Source organism: Peromyscus leucopus, chromosome 18, assembly GCF_004664715.2.
Source record: "Peromyscus leucopus breed LL Stock chromosome 18, UCI_PerLeu_2.1, whole genome shotgun sequence".
Lineage (NCBI taxonomy): Eukaryota > Metazoa > Chordata > Mammalia > Rodentia > Cricetidae > Peromyscus > Peromyscus leucopus.
This window is the reverse complement of record NC_051078.1, coordinates 7345875-7368428: the sequence shown is the minus strand read 5'-3', so window position 1 is coordinate 7368428 and position 22554 is coordinate 7345875. Positions and strand designations below refer to the sequence as shown.

General features: G+C 42.8%; 1 protein-coding gene across 5 annotated transcripts in view; it reads right to left on the bottom strand.

The window, feature by feature from the left end:
• Mon2 (MON2 homolog, regulator of endosome-to-Golgi trafficking) overlaps positions 1-22554 on the bottom strand; it is a 73288-nt gene that overhangs the window by 41280 nt on the left and 9454 nt on the right. For 4 of the 5 annotated variants that reach the window (XM_028869586.2, XM_037196730.1, XM_028869588.2 and 1 more), the window contains exons 3-12: positions 13563-13690; positions 13005-13136; positions 9278-9407; positions 8249-8343; positions 7499-7624; positions 5568-5762; positions 3849-3973; positions 3313-3449; positions 2068-2221; positions 232-461 (exon numbers count right to left, since the gene is read on the bottom strand). In XM_028869586.2, coding sequence (XP_028725419.1) covers positions 232-461; positions 2068-2221; positions 3313-3449; positions 3849-3973; positions 5568-5762; positions 7499-7624; positions 8249-8343; positions 9278-9407; positions 13005-13136; positions 13563-13690 — 1452 coding nt within the window. Of the gene's footprint in view, positions 1-231; positions 462-2067; positions 2222-3312; positions 3450-3848; positions 3974-5567; positions 5763-7498; positions 7625-8248; positions 8344-9277; positions 9408-13004; positions 13137-13562; positions 13691-19916; positions 20619-22554 lie in introns of those variants that run through there. The other variant, XM_037196731.1, reaches the window with a different exon arrangement.

Here is a 22554-nt window from a genome sequence, read left to right as displayed (position 1 = left end):
CAGGCAGTTTTAGAAATGCACATCCAGGTATTAAGGGGTAGTGAGGCATCCTGTCTAGAACTTAATCTCAAATAGTTCAGGAAAAAGGATAGTGGTATGTATACAAATAAGGAGAAGATAAGATCAACATGATCAAGTGCTAATAATGGGGAAACAAGGGTAAATGATAACACAGGAACATTATTTCTCATTACTGAAAAGTAACAGTGACAGGCAGAGAATGTAGCATACCCGTCTCCTTATCTGCCTGGTCCGACACTGACTGCCCATCTCGATGCTCTGAAGACTGCGAGTTTGCTCCTTCGGGGACAGCAGGGCACTCTATCGATTCAGCCTCTCCTAACTCTCCTTCGATCATAGTGGTGATTCCACGGACTAGATCCAACAGACAGTGGAATGCCACAGACATGGCATAGCCTTCTGGTATAGTTGGAGGTTCAACTTTGTCCAGCATCTCTAGGCTGAAATCACGAAAAAGTAAGACACTAATGAGAAGACACAGGAAAGAAAACAGAAAGCTATTTCCCTAAGGTGTAGACTCTAAAACTTACAAACAGAAGACAAAATTAAAGGGACATTACTGAGCTTGCTTCAGTCAGAGAAGGACTCCTCTTCAGGATTTTAAACTGATTCGAGGGGCTGGAGAAACGGTTCCGTGGATAACAAGTGCTTGATGCCAGGCCCGATGATCTGAGTTTCATCCCTCGGACCCACGTAATAGAGAAGGGAACTGACTCTTGCAAGCTGTCCTCCAACCTCCACACACACACACACACACGTGTGTGTGTGTGTGTGCGCGCGCACACACACAAATGTATTCTCTTTCATGTAAAAAATGATTAGAAAAATGAAGACCTGGCTGCTACCATAACTTCTCCTTGAGATGTATTGATATCTTCACTATTTTTTGATATGAGATAGAAAAACTAGTATAAAACATATTAAGACAGAATACAATGCTTCTCCAACTCTTACATTTAAAATAAAGTACCATAAACGATAACGTAATAAAACAAAATAATCTACAAAGAGGAAGATGATTTTACATCAGAGAAACATAACTGAGATACCCAGATCACATGTGACCTCAGAGTCAGTCGGCCAACAGTAAAAGTAACACCGCGGGACGTCTGTGTCAAGCTCAAATCTACTACATTGGAGAAATTGTTCTGAGGGCAAGACAATAAATCTTATGTTCTAAATCAGGACAAATGAGGAATTATGGTTCTGAATCCCTCTAAATGGTTATTTCTTGAGCTAACAACACAAAGAATGAATAGTTCAACTAGAAAGAATTAAATTATCTTCACATCCAAAGAAAAAGAGATGTTAGACTCCTATCTCTTGTATATAAAACTAGCTTGAAATGAATCAATGATCTAAATGTAAAAGAAATTCCAAAACTTGTAGAGATCTAGGCATAAAACTTTATGGTAGATTATGCAACAGCTTGTTAGATACACCAAAAGCACTAGTAAAAACTAAGTGAAACGACTCCATCAAAACGTCACACTAGTGTGCTCCCCAGCCTGTGCAAAAGGACAGCCTGAAACAGCGGATCCTGTGTGTGACAGAGGCCTAAGACACGTCCTAGTTTGTTTTTGTTGCTGAACAAAACACAGTGACTGGAATAACCGGAAGAGAAAAGGACCTCACTGACTTCCTAAATATTGAAACTAATTTCTCTCTCATAGAGAGTCCTGGAGTTTACCTATACAACAACTTCCATCTCATATATTAACGAAATTAGTTTAAATAAAGATGAATTCTGGAAGAACTATGACCAAGAGGTCTAAAAATCATGTCATATACATGATTTATAAGATATTATGTATGACAACTGAGTCAATTATTAGGTAAATAAATCATATTTCTGCTTTATAATGCTATTAACAGCCTACAAATAGAAGAAAACAAAATTTAGTCCTTATTAAAATTCTTAGAATATGACAAAAGAAAATAAGCTCCAAAATGTATTACCAACATGAAATACAGTCCAGACAGAAGTGCTGTAAGTATCATCTTCAGTGGTGTTATTTATCATAAAACAACGTTGTTCCTACTTACTAGGTGGCTTTTGCGCTGCCCTGAACCGTGACCGTCAGGATAGGTATCCAAGTTCCTCTGTACTCGAACGCTGGCAGCAGAGTGACACCCCCACCGATCCCCACCACTCCTGAGCTGGCTGGTGCTGAGGCTGGGCCGCCGGCATTGTTGTTCCCTGTTAGGTTAGGAGGAAAAGCAAAGACGCCAATGTATGAGTTGATTACAAGTCAATGAATTCCAACTCCTACTCAGACATAAAGACCCTGTGCTATCAAAACAACGTGATACCTACAAATGACGTTCCTAACTCTATCTACCCAGAGAGTTGATTCCCTTAAAACACTACATTTTCTAAACATAAAAGTCACTGGGGAGCCTAGGCAGACAGCTCTATTGGTAAAGCACTTGTCACACAGCAGGGGGCCTCAGTGTGGTCCTGAGGACCACATAAGTTTTATACGTATGTCTCAAGGAAAATAGTGGAAGTTAGTTTATACTGAACCTCATAGTAAATGAACAAACTCCAGCACCTCAACAGAGAGGCTCTGATATGAATAAACTGATGGGTAAACAGACAGAGGAGTGTCTGAGGTCGCTCCCCAGTACCCACAACAAAGCTGCAGGAATAGGCGGGCCCAGTGACTTGCCAGCCTGCCACGAGCCCCAGGTCTCAGAGAGAGAACTCTCTCAAAATACAAGGTGGACAGTCCTGGGGAATAACAACCAAGGCTGACCTCTGGCCTATACACACACAGACACACACACACATGGACCTGTGCCTGCACATGTGTGAACACATACGCAGTCATAAGAAGAGAGAAAACCACAATTTTCACTACTTTATATTAGACCTCTTCTGGAAAGGGAGAGTAAAAGCTCAAAGTCACAGTGGAAGAAGATAAAGGGAAATGAGAAGCCATACACTCATTTCCAAACAAACTCAAATCACGTGACTCAACTTCTATGAAGAGATGAAATGTCCAGACTCTTTAAAAGAATCCAACAAAGACTTTTTCTAAAGTGAAAAACAGCATCTAAATATTTGCCCTTATGAAATCAGAGGAAATAAAAGCATATCAGAGAAGAAAATCTATTCTGAAAAAGAAAATAAACTAGTTCTCCATGGTAAGGTCAAATTCATCTTTAATATTTAAAAATCTCTACTGCAATGTACTCGGGCACTTTAAGTTTGTAGAGGCAGGCGATTTCTCTCCTAACAGGGAGTACTGCAAACCAAGAGAGACATGAACACAGTCTGCACGTTACCAGCTTGGTTGGCTGTGGCCGTGTTTCCAGTCGGAGGGACGAGAAACAAGGACTGGATGAAAGACCCCAGCGCGTTCACGATGTCGCGGAAAACCTTGGTGGAGTGCTGCTTCATGTCATACGACTGACAAAATGACCTGAGGAATAAATTTAAACGTTTCTGGAAGAGCATTTTAATGTACATAATATGCACATTTTAAAAGCAAATAAATTGCTTAGTAGTTACAATCCCGTATTTGGTGTCATTCATCACACCTGAGTGGTGTCTCTAATTTGGATTAGAGACAAAGGTTTAGATTCAAGTCAAAACAAAACAACAACAACAACAAAAAAGGAAAAAAAAAGAAATATTGGCTGTATTTGCTGCTTAGTAAAACTGATCTCCCAGTCCTTCCCCAAGCTTCCACCTGGTGTGGCACACACAAACACCCCATTTTCTTCGGTAAGCCTCTCTAAAGCATTCGAACAGGTTCTCAGCTCTTCTTAACTCAGGGTTCTCAAGCTAGCCATCTAACAGAATACTGCTGGAACTTTACCTTAATAACTGAGGCTGCACACAGAGCCTGTGTATCGACTCCACCGCAACAGCGCGAAGCCACTGGGGCTTATCTGCATCCAGAAACTTCACCAGAAGTGACAGAAATATTTCACACTCAGTTACCTAAAAAGAACAGGATTTTTACACATTTCACTGCGTCAAAAAGAAATGATAAGGACACTGTCACATCATCTTAACAGGAACTGGGATAAAATGGAGAGAGGAAAGTCAGCTGGGACCCCCCAGCTTCTCTAACTCTGGACCTGCAGCACTGGTGATCTGCTAACAGACCTGCTATCTGTAAACCTTCCTTCTGGAGAACAGAGTACACTGCCTTGCCGTCTCTAGGCCCGCAAACTGCCAACAGGTGTGTGATCTGCCCTTCAGCAATGCGCTGCATGTACAGACAACTGGATGTCTAAACAGCAAAGAGGCAGTCTGGTGTGATGGTACAAGTCTATAATCCCAGCATTCAGGAAGGAGAGGGAGGAGCCAGCCTGGGCTCCAACAGCAAGACGCTGTCTCAAAAACTAAAAGAGAACAGGAAAACACCGAGACACCTGCAGCCGCTGACAGACACGCTGCTGACAGACACACGGACGCGGGCAGGTGAGGCATTAGCACAGGCCCGCTGCCGCTTTACTGAGCACCAGTTCCCACTGCTGTTAGTGACACACTTTTTCTTCTTTGAATTTTATGTGGATAAGTGTTTTACTTGCATGTGCACCACTTTAAGTTAAAATTGATTAATTTTTATAAACTCCTCAAGGCACCTTCAAGGAAAAAGGATCCACGCAAACACTGTTAGTGACCCAAAAGGCAAACATGGACCCAGGTCAGAGTTTAAAGAAGCAAACTTCTTTTAGTAGTTTCCTCTATTCACTCTCGTACGTGATGAGAACTGACTGACGATCACGCCTCTGAGCTACCTGAAAAGATGAGCTAGTGAATGGTGGGGACAAAGTGGATGTGGAGCACCGTGGAGCTGCCTGAGACCATGTGTGGGGTCCTGGAGGCCAGACAGTTCCCTAACACTGTTCAGACTTATTCTTCATGTCGTTAACACTCGATCTGAGAGCACAAAAGCAATGGCGTTGGAACAGGAAATGCCTCGGCAGGAATCACGGGAGCAACGTCAAACTGTATTAGCATCACTGTATCTTCACTGCCATACACAATTAAAAAGTGCATATAAATATAGAATATTCTAACACATATAATATTCTAGTGTGTGTGTGTGTGTGTGTGTGTGTGTGTGTGTGTTTTATCTAAAAACAACCTGATGCTAGTTTCCACTGTTAACTTGATTGAATTAATAAACACCTAGGGCGTTCATGGGGTACACGTTTGGGTACCAGTGTGAGGGTCCTGAGGAGGATTAACCAAGGAAGAGAGTTCACCTTGCACGTGGGTGACACTTCCAACCAAAGCCGGGACCCGGACAGAATAAACAGGGAGATGGAGGAGGCCCGAGGCCATAGACATGATCACTGTTTCCTGGCTCCCGTGAGGTGAGCAGCCTTTGTGACATCCCCCACAACCACGACATGTCTGCCTAACTCAGGCCCCAATAATACAATCAGCTGGCTAAGGATCGAAACCTTTGAAACCCCGAGCCAAAGGGTAAGTCTTCCCTCCTGTGAGTTGTCAGAGACAGGACGCTAGCACCCACTGCATGCAATTCCATGTGCAAACATGTTTGGAAGGCAACACTTACCAAAAGACTGTAGAACTGCTTGATCAGAACAGACACCACTCTCAGCAAGCGCATGCAGATGGGGAAATACGGTTTTTCGACCGGTGCCGGAGAAGAGGAAGTGCTGGAGCCTTGTCTGAACTTTATATTTGGAGAAAAGAGCTTGATCACAAGCGGGCACACCCTCTCCTTGAGGAGAAAACTGAATTCTTGATGCTATTTGCAAAAGAAAAGAAGAATTGACTTAGTTGTGGTAATATTTCTAAAGCAGTCACACTAACAAGAAAAAAATGGAATCAACCTAAATAATCTAATTTCCTGAGTCACACTTTTCTTCCTAAGTTTGTTCTGACAACTTTATCATGTATATAATGTATATAGTGCCTTCTGCTGACTCTCCCCCACCTTCGCTATGCCTCCCCTTCCTTACAAATCTCTGTCCCACAGTCATTGTTTTTCCTTTCTTTGCTTGTTTCCCCTTGTTTCTGTGCTTGTTTTAACCAGTACCATCTATGCAATCTGGGTTTGAAAGTATCAGTTAGAGACTGGACGCTCACTATTGGGGATACAACTGGATATGATGCCTGCCCCTCTCCCAGAATCTGAACACTGCCAGTAAGTCAGCAGTAAGGTCTCATGTGGCCCTTGTCATAATTTACACACACGTGTGAAATGTGCACTGCTCTTAAATGGACTAAACCCAAACTGGAAATATTTCAAGAAGGTTCTGTTAAGAAATGCCTTATTTTGGGGGCTGGAGAGATAATTTCGCTGGTTAACAGCACCAGCTCTGATTCTGATTTTTGATTTTGATTTTGAGCCCAGGTTTGATTCCCAGTACCCACACAGTGGCTAACAACCATCTGTACCTCCTGTTACAGATCTGATGCCCTCTTCTGGCTTCCATGAACACTGCATGCATGTGATACACAGACATACACACAGGCACAACACTCATGTAAATTTAAAAAAGAAAAGAAAAAGAAATGGCTTACTTTCACAACTCCAATTGTGAATTATCTGTCTAAAAAAGTTTCTAAGGTTTATTCTAATAATACAATTTTAAAATGCTGAGGACAAGAAAGACAGGAAAGCAGAAAGACAAGAAGACAGACAAGACAGGAAGACAGAATGACAAGACAGAAAGAGAGGAAGACAAGAAGACAGGATGACAGGAAGGCAGGATGACAGGAAGACAGGATGACAGGAAGACAGGATGACAGGATGACAGGAAGACAGAATGACAGGAAGACAGGATGACAGGAAGACAGAATGACAGGAAGACAGGAAGACAGGATGACAGGAAGACAGGATGACAGGAAGACAGAATGACAGGAAGACAGAATGACAGGAAGACAGGATGACAGGAAGACAGGATGACAGGAAGACAGGAAGACAGGATGACAGGAAGACAGGATGACAGGATGACAGGAAGACAGGATGACAGGAAGACAGGAAGACAGGATGACAGGAAGACAGGAAGACAGGAAGACAGGAAGACAGGAAGACAGGATGACAGGAAGACAGGAAGACAGGATGACAGGATGACAGGATGACAGGAAGACAGGAAGACAGGATGACAGGAAGAGAGGATGACAGGAAGAGAGGATGAGACAGGATGACAGGATGGCAGGATGACAGGAAGAGACAAACAGGCAGACAGACAGACAGACAAACACTAAATCAAAATTATGACTGTAACCCCAGTGCTCAGGAGACTGAAGCAGTTGCACTTGTAAAACCTTGTCAAAAAAGAACAAAAAACACCACCAAGAAAAATGTCCCTTAAACTCTCATAGAAAGAACAACCAAATCTCAGAAAGCAGTCTGGTCTAAAGCCCAAGGCTATGTCTTTGCATCTTCTAACATGGAAAAAGACATGCTGATTTCTTGGCCAATACCTATGAAAAACTAACATTAATTCTGTGACAAGATCATAGCAGTCGGCTTACCTGTAAAAAGACTTGGGGGAAGTCATTGAGGACTGACTCTAGCAACTCGAGGCCAAACGTCCGAGTCATTTCAGTCATGCCTACCAGCCAGTAAGGGGCATCAGCATTAACCAACTGACAAAGGTCCTAGGAAACAATCAAACAATATCATGTATACAATAAAGTATGCTTTCCACAACTCACAGTTTATAAAACTGAAGCAAAACAAATCTATTTTTCCTAAAAAGCATCAGTAACTCAAATTTTAATAAATAATACATTTAAAAAAATTTTAGCAAACCTCTATAGAAGCATGTAACTATAGACAATAAGCAGATAACTATACACAAGCATTAATGTTATTTTAACAAAGATAAACTACTAATCTTACTATACTTAAAATGATTTAGTCATGCCAACTCATGTAAGGTATTTGTGTATCAGATTACATTAAGTAGACAGTAAATTTATTACTTAAACTTTTCTCATTAAGGGGATGTTTCTGTAGAAATTAATCATCCCTAATATATCTATTTTTCCATTTCCAAGTTTAATTTCACTTCCTTACAGTGGGTCACAGCATTTGACATGTTGGTCAGGCATACAGCATATGCAGAGGTCTTTCTTCAGTCTTTAGAATTACTTGAATACTAATTTTGACATAGTTAATATTTTTGCATTAAAAATTATATCAGACATAAATTCTAAAACAACCCCCCCCCAAAAAAAACTCCATGCTACAATAGAAATGACTTTTGTCAGCCGAAATACCTGGAAGAGCATGTATGCATCTTTAGCACAAGGCTTCAGGGTGCTGACAGACCGCCTGTTACTGTTTCCTTGGACCAGCACTGGCGGCTCTATGTCTGCAATCAAAACAGGCAGGAACAGGAGTTCATAACGACCGTTAGCAATCATACACTCTGTTTAAAATCCATCCTTTCCACACAACCATAATCCAGAAATGGGGGTTCATAACGACCTTTAGCAATCATACACCCTGTTCAAAATCCATCCTTTCCACACAACCATAATCTAGTAATTTCAGAACTATGTCTCCAAAGTGAAAAATTGATATTTTTATATAAAGTACTATAAGAATCACTCTTCGTTTTCTTACATGCATTTTAATAAGCTTATTATTTTTATTTACACATTTGATTTTCCCGGTCTCTTATTTTTCAGCACCTTTAATCACATGATTGCTAAATCTATAATAAATATCAAACAAAGTTCACTACATAACCATTTCCTCTGCCTTTTACTAGCTTCCGAAGGATTAACTTCTTGATCTGCCACTGCAGCTGTGAGTCATGGGTTGTGCCAGCTCAGAATCAGCTACAGTGGTTTTTCCGGGCTCACAGCATATTTAAAAACAAACAAACAAAAAACCACTTGTATGATGTGTACCATTCTCTGGGCTGATGACATAGTCTATGGGCAAAGGTGGTTGACGCCAAGCCTGAGGATCTGCGTTTGATGCCCAGGATTCACATGGTAGAAAACAAGAGCCAATTCTCACAATGTATGAGTTACATCATGCGCGTATGTGTATAAGTTTTCGGGTGCTCTGTGTTTCTTGGAGACTGTATCTTGCCGGCCTCAAACCTGGGGTCCTGCCGAGGCTAGGTTACAGGTGTGCACCAGTACATTTGTCTCCAGAGGAGACCATGCCGGGTACATTTCCTAGCTTTTGGGCAGCATAGCTCCCAGGGTGAAAAGTACCAATGAATGAAAACTCAATCCTGCATGTAAGAACCCGCTCGCGAACAGGAGGAGCCATGCGCACGTCGCCATCACCTTTGCGTTGTTCGTCTTCGGCCACCATCCTCTCGAAGACGACGGTCACCACCTGCCGCACCGTAGCGGCTGCTGTGTTGTTTGTGATGTTGTCCTTGGTGAAGTGGAGTCGGAAACAAAGGACAATGGCCTGCAAAACAGTTCCTCAGTGTGAGTCAGACTGAAGAGCACGGATGTCAGCGATCAGATGGACACAGAAAAGAAGTTGTTCAGTTAGACTCCAAAGTCCCACCATCTTAGAAAATAAAACTTTAAAGTCCACAGCTATAGAAGATTAGCTAAAATAGTTCGAAATGTGTCTTTCCAAACGTGGTTCATTTAATGTGCACAATAGTGTGTCATGCTTTATTTTCCCAGAAGGACTTGCTCAAGTATTCATGTTTATCCCATCACTAAATCGTTAGAGAAGTACTATGTCAATGACTAAACTAAAATAAATAAAAGTATACTATTATTAAAAAGGTGCCACACTTTTCTTTAAAAAGCAACTTTAGGGAACTTTCTATACACTAAGTTGTACTCCTTAAAGGTGTATCATTTCATGAGCTCTGCCTGACCCATTTTTATCACCCCCAGCATTTCCTGATTGTTTTTTTCACTACTGACCACTCAGCGTTTTCTACAACTTTATATAAAATATTCATGTATTATGGTCTGGCGTCTTTCCTTTAGAACCCTATTCGTGTGTGTGTGTGTGTGTGTGTGTGTGTGTGTGTGTGTGTGTGTGTGTGCTGTCCTGTCCTGTGCATCAGCAGGAGTTCCCTTTCTATTACTGAGGAGATTCCACCTACGCCTAACCATTTGTCTGCCGATGGACATTTGAAGAGTTTTCAGTTAGCGTACTTTGAATTAGGCTGTTATGAATATTCAAATATAAGTTTGTCTCTGTGAAGACAAACATTTTCGTTTACATGAATGGCATGGCTAGGTTACAGGGTAACAACCCAGGTTTATTTATTTTTAAGAAACCACTACTTTTCTAAAGCAGACTTACAATCTGTAATTCTGATGAGTGACTTCAGAACTATTCTGTCCTCGGCAGTATTTGGACCGGTGGCGTTTACAGAGTGTCACTGTCCTGATGGCTGTGATGACCTTTCTCATGGCACCGCAAATACGGAGGGAGGTCAGGAGCCTCTGCCATGCATCGGCTTGTCGTGAAGTGTGTTTACAATCTGTCAAGTCTTCACCAGGTTATTCTGCCCCAGGTAATACTTTAAAGCTCTTTAGAAGAACACGTGTGCCCTTTGTCAGGTACCTGTGCTTGTTTTCCTCTACCCTGTGACTTCTTTTATGGTTCATGGACCATGAAATTCAAACTCTGAGAAATGGTTGTGCACACCGGTATCACAAAGATCTTCTAAGACTTTAATAGTTTGAAAACATGTCGCTCTCTTGGAAAATATAAAATGCTGTGCCTTATCAACTTATATCAAAGGTTTTAACAGGTTTATTTTCATTGTATGTGTCTGAGTGCTTTGCCTGCATGTAAGTACACTGCCTGAAAGCCTGGTGCCCGAGGAGGCCAGACAGGGGCTGGCTACCAACCCTTGGCCTTGGCAAAAGCAACTAGTACTTTTTTTTTTTTCCTTTCTGTAACCCTGGCTGTCCCAGAACTCACAGAGCTCCACCTGCCTCTGCCCCACAAGTACCAGGACTAAAGGCGTGCGCCCCCACTGCCCAGCACAACCAGTACTCTTAACCACTTAACCGCTGAGCCACCTCTCCAGAGCTCTCACATTCCGTTTTTAAATGGCACCATCACGCTCGCTGGGCTTCAACCTAACAGCAGCACATCGTGTTGCCACACGGGAGCTTTCATGCTGATCGATTCTGTATTATACCTTGGTACTTGAATTTGAGCAGCAAACATTTCATTTTCAACAAGGTAGCATACTAAAATAAATAAAGCCTATAGTTACTTCTCTCTCTCTCTCTCTCTCTCTCTCTCTCTCTCTCTCTCTCTCTCTCTCTCTCTCTGTGTGTGTGTGTGTGTGTGTGTGTGTGTGTGTGTGTCTGGGTTCAGGTGCACACAGTGTGCATGGCTGTGTGAAAGCTAGTACCACCCATCTTGTTTTTGAGATGGGGTCTATCACTGGAACTTGTCTACTACTTTAGACTGGCTTACCAATGGTCCTCAGTATGCTGGGGTATTTTTAAACTCAGCACGCGTCTTAGAGGGAACCTCTATTGAGAACTGCCTCCATCCGGACCGGCCTGTGGGCAAGTCTGTGGGGCATTTCCCTGATTCATGGCTGATGTGCAGGTCCAGCGCACTGTGGGTGGGTTGGGTAAGAGAGAGGGCTGAGGAAGCATGGGGAGCAGGCCAGTACACAGCACTCCTCCACGGTCTGCTTCAGCTCCTGCCTCACGCTTCCCCTCATGATGGACTGCAACCTGTCAGCTGAAATAAATCCGTTCCCCCCCAAGCTGCTTTTGGTCATAGTGTTTATCGTAGCAAAAGACACCTAATGAGGACACCCAGGATCCTCCTGTCTGCCCCCCACTGACTCATGAGCCACCACGGCCAGCGTTTCACAGGGGAGGAGCTGGAGATGCACTCAGGGCCTCATGCTCACAGGGCAGCACTTTACTAGCTGAACCCTCTCCCAAGCCCCGTGCTCCTTCCTTCAGTTTGTCAACTCGTAACATTTGATACATTTTAAATATATTTATTAAAAGAATAATTTGATAGCAAGAAACCAAATGGAACTGTATACAAAAAAGCATATAAAAACTCTACTTAGGAGACAGGAGCCTAGAAGAACAAAAGAGTTGCCATTAAGTGTATTTTCATTATGCTCTAAGAACACCAAATTAGTATCTAGAAAAGACAAATATACAAGCCCACCTGAGACATTGAGCATGAGACTGTATACTTCTCTCTTTTATGAACTATCCACCTTTAAAAGCACAAAAATTATGATGAAACTACTCAAAGTCCAAAACAAAGTTGGGCGGTGGTGGCGCACATCTTTAATCCCAGCACTAGCGGGGCAGAGGCAGGTGGATCTCTGTGAGTTCAAGGACAGCCTGGTCTACAGAGTGAACTCCAAGCCAACCAAGGATATATAGTAAGACTGTCTCAAAAAAAAAAGGAACAAACAAACAAAAAAGTTCAAGGCACTCCTCAGAGAATAAAGCATTAGCTGAAGACTGTACATTTGTTACTTTCTGTTCTACAGAAAGATTTCATGACTTCCAGAACGTCTTCAAGAGCTAACTATATAAGAGAACAACTATTAATATTCCAAAGAGGGTGGGGAAGGAGGAGAAATAAAATCCAGCCCTGAAACCTCATCCAGTATCAATGTTCAAAGAAGGTTTTTGGCCACCGGCTTGAACTGTTAGTTTACATAATGCGTACATGTAAATTAGTTTCAACACAGGAGAATCGGGGAGCAATTACAGAGAAATACCCAAGCCAACACATTCAAGGCATTTCCCTTCCCCTCCTGCCCTTCTCCATCCTGCTCTACATCTTCTCCTCTTCTTCCACCTACTGTTCAAACCTAAGCAGTGGCCAGAGGTTGGTCAAGCAACGCAAGGTGACGCCCCCTAATGTGGAGGCACCGATGGCTACTAACGCACGCATGGTGCTGACCATCACAATCACTGCAGAAAAGTTAGCTGCTCTTCATTCCAAGGCACCAGGCTTTCTCTTTAGTCGGCTTATTCAAACACTACCTCTAAGCCCTAATAAATACCAATTCAATATGTTCCTTACCTTGGACAGTGCCTCGTCATGAACTACTGTGTTGGTTGTTAAAAGAACAAGAACTGTTTGAAGCAACTTAAGCTCTTCAAGGCTGTTTTCCATCAGCTGCCAAAGCATGTTAATTATGTTTCCAGCAGCAGTCTGTGAATCAGAAGATGGAGCACAAAATCAACTCAAATCTGAGAGACGATGGAAAAAATGTTCATAGCAATATTTGTTCTTATTTTCCATCATCAAATCAGATATAAACAAAATACATTAATGAGCAACACATTATCAATTCAGATAATCTCCATTTTAAAATATGAACTATATTAAATAACTATTCTGTGACACTGAAAATTGGCTTGATCCTAAAATCAGCAGGTGTACTACCGAACAACGCCCTCTTAGGTTACAGGCAACTCAATGAAATGTATTTAATCTTTAATGCTAGCGTTATTTTTAAATTATTTTTCTGCTTTCATAAACCTGCTTCACAGGACACATCAGACATGCTTCACCCATCCCCATGAAAGCCATTGCTACGACTCTGAATAGGCAGTTCAGATGAATTCTTCACACTACCTCAGACACCACTTCATGTGACATGAGTCTCTGAATGGCGGCCAAGCACAGCTGAGTGATCTTCGGTTCCTTGGTCCCACACCCCATTAGGAAAGGCTGCACAACTTCTGAGCTGTTTTCTTTCAATGCTTGATTCAGAAAACATGTAAGGTAAATTACTGGATCTAGTCATAATTAGGAATATCTGTCTACATATTTACAATCTATGACGATTCTTCTGATGTAAAATAAACATTCAAATAGAAACAATAACAAGAGTTCAAGTACTTCAGACAGTACAGTCTCCACCTCACCAAAGGCTTCCCAGGTTTTTCTACCATGGAACTGTGGGGGTCTCCCCCCCCCCCCAGATACTCTTTGAGGACATGGATTCATTTCTTCATTGTACAGGAAGGAAATAATAAGAATTCATATTATAGAGCAGCAAGAATTATTAAATCCTATGTACATCATGTCTTCCACAGTTCACTAGCACTCTAGATTATTTGTATATGCTATGAATGTAGCTCTAATTTCTTTAAGAAATAAACACATTTTTTAACAATGATAGCATTATTCTTATTATGGAAAGAAAGCTTTAAATTAACTACATGAATACACAAACTTTTATTCCAAATCTTAACTTCTACCAACTCTAGAAGTTTTAAAGTAGCAACAAAAATATAGAATTCATATAATTGAATTCAATTAACCAATTAAATTTATTACATGAAATTAAAAACTTGCTTAAAGGCGAAAAAAGGCAAATAAAACAAGTTTGTCACATTCAGAGAAACTGAATAAGTAACATGGAATTCTAAGCAGAGAACATTAAACTTAGGAGTCTGATAACTGTTTTCAAGGAAACAAAACTCACTAATTAACTATATGTATATCTGAGTCATAAGTATTTTTTCCAAAAGAACTCAGAAAAAAGTCATTGATAATCCCCACTGAAAGTGAAAAACCACCGCAGCCATTGTTTCTTTCCTGTGGTGTTGGCAGTACCAGGGATGAATTCCCTCTTAGGGAGCAAGTCTCAAACTCCATCAGAGAAGAGCTGATTTCACCCTTATCAGCTGTGCTGCTAGAGCAGAGTTAGGATTGTCCTGCCTGGAGACTGGCATTCTGGGCTGCAGGAGTCACAGCAGGACAGGACCACTGGTGACTTTTCTGCCCCAGCAGCCTATGCTGCACCTTCCTGCACTAGGACAGCTGGCCGGAAGAGAAGGTCCAGCTCAGCTCCAGCTTGACTTCCTTACACATCACAGCCAAAGTGTGTGGTTTTTCACCATCGGTTATCAACTAGGTCTGGTGGACAAGCAGAGACAGTGGCAAGAGCTGGTGGTGTTCTGTGGACTCCCTGACCAACAATCCATACGGAGGTCCTCACGCCTGGCACCGGGGGTTTTAGAAGTGATATTACCTAGACATTCAGGGTAGCTCCCTCTGACTCTCCCAACTGCTGTTTCCAAACCGCCTCACCAGCAGTGGTCTCCATATGGGTTTTTCACGCATCCTTAGTTGTGCTCGACCCTGATCTCGTTCTCCCCCATGTCTGGTTTGCACCCCACTCCCCAAACTCTTCATCTGTTTTCATATCGTCCATGTTCAGCTATCCTCCTCCCTTAAGGCAACCTCCACCCAAACGAACCCTTTTAGTTCCCTTATGCCAGCGACTCTCAACCTATGGGTTGAGCGGCCCTTCCACAGGAGTCGCCTAAAACCACCAGAAAACACGGATGTTTACATTACAATTCCTAACAGTAGCAAAATCACAGTTATGAAGCAGCAAAGGAATACTTTTACAGTTGGGGTCACCACAACAGGAGGCACTGGACTAAAGGGTCGCAGCATTAGGAAGGGTGAGAACCAGCGCCTTGTGCAGACACCTCAGGTTAAACACACATGTCTAAAGATGTGAATCCAGGATCCAGGAGAGACAGAACATGTGGCATTTGTCTTTCTGAACCTGGGTTACCTCATGCAACACAACTTTTTCTAGTTTCCATCCATTTACTTGCAATTTGTGGTTAGTTTTTTATTCCTGTTTTACTTAGTATTTTTGACATTTATCCATGATATAACAGTTTGTATTTTTTTACAATAGTTATGTATCCTGTCAAATAAATTTTAGTTTTATATTCTTTCATTTTAAATTAAGACTTTGAGAATTTCATACACGTATACAACATTTTGTTTTGTTTTTGTTTGTTTTGATAATATCAACCCTCCACTCTCTCCGACTCCTCCTAAATTCCCCCTTTTCCTGTTCCCCTCTCAACTTCATACCTCTTTTCATTGTCCACTGGTTCAAATCAGCGCTGTCTTTATGGCCTGGGTGTGAGAGCACCCACTGGAGCATGGGCAACCGAACAGAGAGTACCTCCCTGAAAAACACTGAGCTTGGATGCCGCCTTCAACTGGCCACGCCCCCCAGGTAGGGTGGGGCTTCCTGAGTCCCTCCTGCAGCCCTGGGAGGTTTCTGACTGGCTTGCTCCTACCTACATCTATCTTATGCTGACAACCACAGCCACTGAGAGCTCATGGGTGCAAGGGCCCTGCTGTTTCCAGAGGACATTTTCACAACAGCCTTCCCCAGCCCTGGCTCTTACAGTACTTCTTCCTCTCCCACAGTGTTTCCTGAGGGCAGTGGGAAGAGGGTGTGATACATAAGTGCTATTTAGGGATGGCTGTCACAGTCACTCATTCTCGGTACTCTGGCCGTCTTGGCTCAGGGGTCATTGTAGAAGATGGGGAGGAAGGAAGGCAGAGGACTTTTGGGAGAAAGGGCTGTTAAATGCCGTCTTCTGGGCATGGCACAGGCAGCGCAGGCAAGGCTCCACAGAATCTGTGGCTCCTGCAACAGCCCACACAAGACTGGGCCTGTTGCCGGGCGGTGGTGGCGCACGCCTTTAATCCCAGCACTTGGGAGGCAGAGGCAGGTGGATGTCTGTGAGTTCGAGGCCAGCCTGGTCTACAGAGTGAGTTCCAGGAAAGGCAACAAAACGACACAGAGAAACCCTGTCTCGAAAAACTGAAGAAAAAAAAAAAAGACTGGGCCTGTCAAAAGTCAAGCATGGATTAGGGAGGGGTGCACATGCCCCTACCCCTCCATGTAGAAGTACTGGCTACTGACGGATTCTGGAGGAGGGACAACAATTATTCTTCTATTGCGTATCAAGTTCCAAATCCATGGTCACACAGATGAGCTTAGTTAAACTTATTGAGGTCTCAAAAACAAAAACAAACACAAACAAACCAGCAAGACATCAGTGTCTGAATAGGAATTTGTAGGGAAGGAAGGACAGATAGACAAGTTGGGAGCAGATGGGCCATGCTCACTCTGCCGGAGCATCACCAAGTATGTAGCAACCAGGAACCTCTGCGTGTTTATTGTGAACAGCACAGGTATGGCTGGTCAGTCACACTCTTGCTGGGCAGTCTTGGTATGTAAGCAGTCCCACTGCGGTCATCTGGGAGAAGAATTACCATTGTCGCTTTGACCACACACTGGTCAACCTTCCTAACTCCTCTGACGTTTACACATCCCCTCAGAGCTTCCTCCACTCCCCACACTATTACTTTGAAGTTTCCTACCAGATCTGAGAGTTTTCTGGTGGAATACTTAGGGTCTCATTTTAGTATAAAGTCATGGCATCTGCAAATAGGGCTATTTTGACTTCTTTCTTTCCTATTTGTATCCCTTTTAGTTCTTCCTCCTGGCTTCTTGCTCTACGATTTTGAGAACGATACTGACTGAATAGAAGTGGAAAGGAAAGAGTGGGCATCCCGGCCTGGTTCCCAGCTTTAGAGGAACTGTTAGCACAGTGTTGGCACTAAGGCTGTCACAGATCGCCTCAATTATGTTGAAATGTGTTCTTTCTAGTCTTTGTTCATTTGCTTTGTATTTCATTGAGAACATTTGCTTCTGTGTCCACCAGAGAAACTGGACAAGAGTGTTTTCATTGATCCTTATGTACAGTTCTTAGCCAGGGTAGTGTTAGCTTCATAGAATGAGTTTGCTGTAGTCACATCTTAAGTTTTATGGTGCACACTGGATTGAGTTAATTACCACCAGCAAAGTTTTCACCAAATTGTGTTGTGCTTAAACACACCTAAAAAACATCTGAGGATCAAACTCCCGAAGTTTGAACCCATACCAGCTGCTTAGTTGTACTGGACCAAAAAGTTGTACTTGTTGCTTCCCACTGACCCTTCCTCTGCTGTCCATGATGGTCGCAGGGACACACACACACATACACACACACACACACACACACACACACACACACACACACACCCGCCGCCCCCAGCACTTGAGCACAGATGAAGTGTGCAAAGGCATCTCCATTCTCTTTGCTAGGGCTGGTGGTGCCTGAGGCCAGCAGGGCTACTCCTCCCACAGTGATCTGGTAGTTCTTGGAGGAAAGGCTGTGAGCAATCTCAATAGAGTAAGATTTGCTGCACGTCAGACTTTGCACTTCTGGAATCCACTAAACAGCACGTGCTTTGTTTTCCTGTTCTCTTAAAACCAGTGTTAGCCATCAAGATCTGGCCCCTAGATCTTCTCCACACCTTACTCCCAACAGTTCTGCCTTTCTTCCAGCTACATCTAACTGCGACACAGCAGTGTGACTAGTACCACATGAACCTTTTTTGACAATGGGGGACTTCACAAGAAGTCTGAAGGCAATGAGACCAGAGAAAGTCCTTTTTCAGACTTTATGATCAGACAATGCTGCCCATGCATACCCAAGTAACATCAGGCTGGTTGAGGCCTCCCTCATGTGTTTGTTAAGCCATCCACCACTACATTTGTCTGGCTAAAACCTCCCTAGGCTTTAAGACCCAACTTCAGATTTCCAAACTTGCTTAGGTGCTTCCCCTAAGCTGCTGTTAACAATCCTTGTATATTTTCATCTTGGCATCTGGTGTACAGTATTACAGTACCAGACTGTAAAAGATTAATGCATAGCAAGATACTAGGTCCAAAAAAGAAAGAAGAAACCTGTGTGTGTAGGGGATATCCCTATATTTGTTGTTATTTAGTTTTTACAAACTAAAGATGACAAAGTTTATGTACTTAAAATAATTGTAACATAAATTAAAATGTTAGAAAAACAAGCTAGAAGTCAAGCAGCGGTGGTACACTCCTTTAATCCCAGCACTCGGGAGGCGGAGGCAGGCAGATCTCTGAGTTTGAGGCCAGCCTGGGCTACAAAGGGAGTCCCACAACAGTGAGGACTACAGAGAGAAAACAAAACAACAACAACAAAAAAAAACAACCAACCAGCAAACAAAAACAAACCAGCACACTAGATGCAACTCTAAGAGACTCAGTTACATTACGTGATGCAATTGAAGCCTACACTAAGGAGGGATTTAGTATTCCCATGTAATGTGATAAATAATACAATCTAAGAAAGAAGGAGATGCTGGCTCCAATTCTAGAAAGACCTCATCTTAGAAGGGAAGTTTCTGGCAAAGGGAAACAAGAGAAGAAGAGGCGAGTGAACGGATGAACGACGCCGTGAGTGGAGACCACGGAGGAAGGACAGCAGCCATCTTCTTCCTCCTCTGAGTCCTCTGCCATGATTTCCTTGTTAAGACTATGCTGCTACATGATCCAGTCTACAGATGTAAGACAAGTACAGAGCTCAAGAGATGGCTCAACAGCTCAGACTCCAGCTCAGTTCCCAAACGGTGGCTCACAATGCCTCTAACTAGAGTTCCGGGGATCCAGTGCCCTCCTCTGGCTTCCGTGGGCACCAGGCATGCACATGGTACACATACATACATACATACATACAGGTAAAACATTCACACACATAAAATAAAAAACTTTTAACACATCACAAATGCATATATTGATAAAACTATACTAAAACAAATTACTTTTTATGTCAGAAAAAATTCTGAAGTATATTTACTCATTTCTACTCATAGACTCTTTAGTGATTAAGGCTATGTAGACAGGAAAAGCTAAGAAAAAACTATGAGAAATGAACACAAATCACAGATAATGATTATGTTTTGACCTGTATACTGACAGTAGTTGAAAGCAGCCACGATAGATGTAACCATTAGGGTTTGGGTTAAGAGTTAAACATATAACTTTTAAAGATATTATGACTTCGTAGACTTCCTGCTACAAATGCACACTAAAAACAGAATATATCATTTGTAGGTTACACGTGCCTTCTCAGTTTCTAGCAGTTTGTAATCTAGGATAATAAACAATTGGCCACATAGTAGACAAGGGTAGGATGGCGCACTTGCTATAACTGCAAACCTTTCCGTTGTTCCCTCATCCTCGAGGCTCTAAGAAAGGAGCAGATAAAGATGCCCACGTGTGACCAGTGCCGACATTACCTGGCATGGCATTTCCACTCATGTCAGCATTCATGACAGCAGTGAAAACAAAGAGAAGTAAACATTAAAAGAGGATGCCGAGAAGGGGCGGGAGGCAAGGCAAAGACCGGTCCTGAAATGCAGGTCACCTTCCCCTGAAGCTAAGCAACTACAGCTGACTGGACAGTGCTGAGCGTCATTAGCTGGTTTGATGATCCAAATTCTACCTTCACTACAGCCCTTCATGGTTTCTAAACATAGAGAAACATAGAGGGGACCCCACGTTCTGGCTCATTGGCCTGCCCTCAATTGTTTGGAATCATTGGAATTTGTTGCAGGACAAAATTAGTATCCCATAATCTCATGGTTTATAAAGAAATAAAAACTTCTCAGGGAATTAAAATAAAAAATTATCTCGGTATTAACTGTATTCTGAACTAACTAGGTAATTTAGAAACTATATACTGACCAACTATAAGAACCTCTGATTTCAAAATGACAAGGTATCTGTCTCTATCTGTAGGTACCAACTGGTTTAAAAATGCTAAGGTGAAGTTTAAATGCTAATATATCTCCTTTAATAGCTGGCCTTGGAGAATGGGAAGATTAAAGTGTGAAGATCTGTGATGTGAAATATGGTTACATGTATTACAAGGTAATCAAGAATCTAGCTACATATTAACATGTCTTATTCTTTAAGAATTGCATTGCATTTATTTATAACTGTGTGTGTATGTGTGTGTAGGGGTGTGTGTGTGTGCGTAGGGGTGTGTGTATGTAGGGGTGTGTATGTGTGTGTGTAGGTATGTGTGTATGTAGGGGTGTGTATATGTGTGTGTGTAGGGGTGTGTGTGTATGTAGGGGTGTGTGTGTGTATGTAGGGGTGTGTATGTGTGTGTGTGTATGTAGGGGTGTGTGTGTGTAGGGGTGTGTGTGTGTGTGTAGGGGTGTGTGTGTGTAGGGGTGTATGTGTGTGTATATGTAGGGATGTGTGTGTGTGTAGGGTGTGTGTGTGTGTAGAGGTGTGTGTGTGTGTGTGTGTGTAGGGGTGTGTGTGTGTACGGGTGTGTGTGTGTGCAGGGGTGTGTGTGTGTAGGGGTGTATGTATGTGTGTGTGTGTAGAGGTGTGTGTGTGTGTGTAGGGATGTGTGTGTGTGTAGGGGTATGTGTGTGTGTGTGGGGGGGGTGTGCTTGTCACAGCACACATATGGAAGTAAGACAATAACTTGCAATAGTCAGTTTTTCCTTTCACCACGTGAGTCTCAAGAATGGAACCAAATTCCTCAGGCTTGGGGCAAGTACCTCAACTCTCTTAGCCATGTCGGTGACTCTGAAAGGTCATATTCCTCCTTAAGCTTAATTAATGAGACGTTTCACCATGTATAGAATACTAGAATACACAGTGATTCTCTGAAGTTCTTCTATCAGTTATAAGACCAATGAAAACTACTGTTGGAGAATTGTTAAGGATTTGTTATAATATAAGCAATGATATACGTAAAGGTAAATATTTTACAATGATACTTTGATCCAACTGTAATAAGTCTCCAGGTCATAAATTACCTTTAAACATGCACTTCTTCACAGAGAGTAAGTCGTCAGCCCACCCAACATGCACCTCCCAAAACCTACTTGCCCACTCTTCCCGTCCCAAACCCACACAGCTGCGTTCACCCTGCACACTGCCACCCTCCTCCACACACCCGGAGAGCATATTCCCTGCTGTGCAAGCGTCACAAACTACTTGGTGGTTTTGGTAAACTGTTAAATAACAAGGGAGAAACTATGGGAGAAAGATACGATTTAGGAAAACTAACCCTAATGGCAAGTTTCTAGTCAAGCTGAGAAGCCCAAAAGGAGATCTACTCTTGTCCAAGTTCTTTATTTCATTTGGTAATAGGGTGACATCTCTAAATAAGGATTTTTGTTGTTGTTGTTTTCGAGACAGAGTTTCTCGGTGTAGTTTTGGTGCCTGTCCTGGATCTCGCTCTGTAGACCAGGCTGGCCTCGAACTCACAGAGATCTGCCTGGCTCTACCTCCTGGGATTTCTGGGACAAAAGGCATGCGCCACCACCGCCGGGCTAAATTAGGAATTCTTAATGTTTTAAATTTCAAGTTTATGTTAGAGTATAATATTTAAACTGTGTGACCAAGACTGCCTTTCTCGTATGCTAGCTGAGAGGCAAGGCACCAAGGGAGATGGAAGACAGTGGGCCTCGGGAAGCAAGCAGTGGTGGAAGGAACAAGGAGCACTGCGAGAGGGAGGCAGTGAGGAAACCCTGGCACCGCAAACAGCCCGGATTCAGATCCCATCCTGTACCCAGCAAGACCCTGACCTCTGCATCCTTCTCTGCCGAGCCACCAAGTAAGACAATGACACTCCCCTAGGAGACTTTCAGTCCACCTCATCCGTCATCATTACTGTGGCAAGGACAGAAGGACCAGAGAGGAAAGAGCAGATGGGAGAAGGGAAGCCATGTCACAGAGAAGCTCCAAAACCCTCCTGAAAACCAAGTCCAGTAAAGACTGGAGACACGAAACAGGCCAACGCTCTGTGTTCTTGCTTTGCTATCTCCCGACAACGGTCTTGGTCCCAGGACTCAGAATGTATGTCTGTACTTATGTACACAGCACTACTTTATAAACTGTCTCATTCTA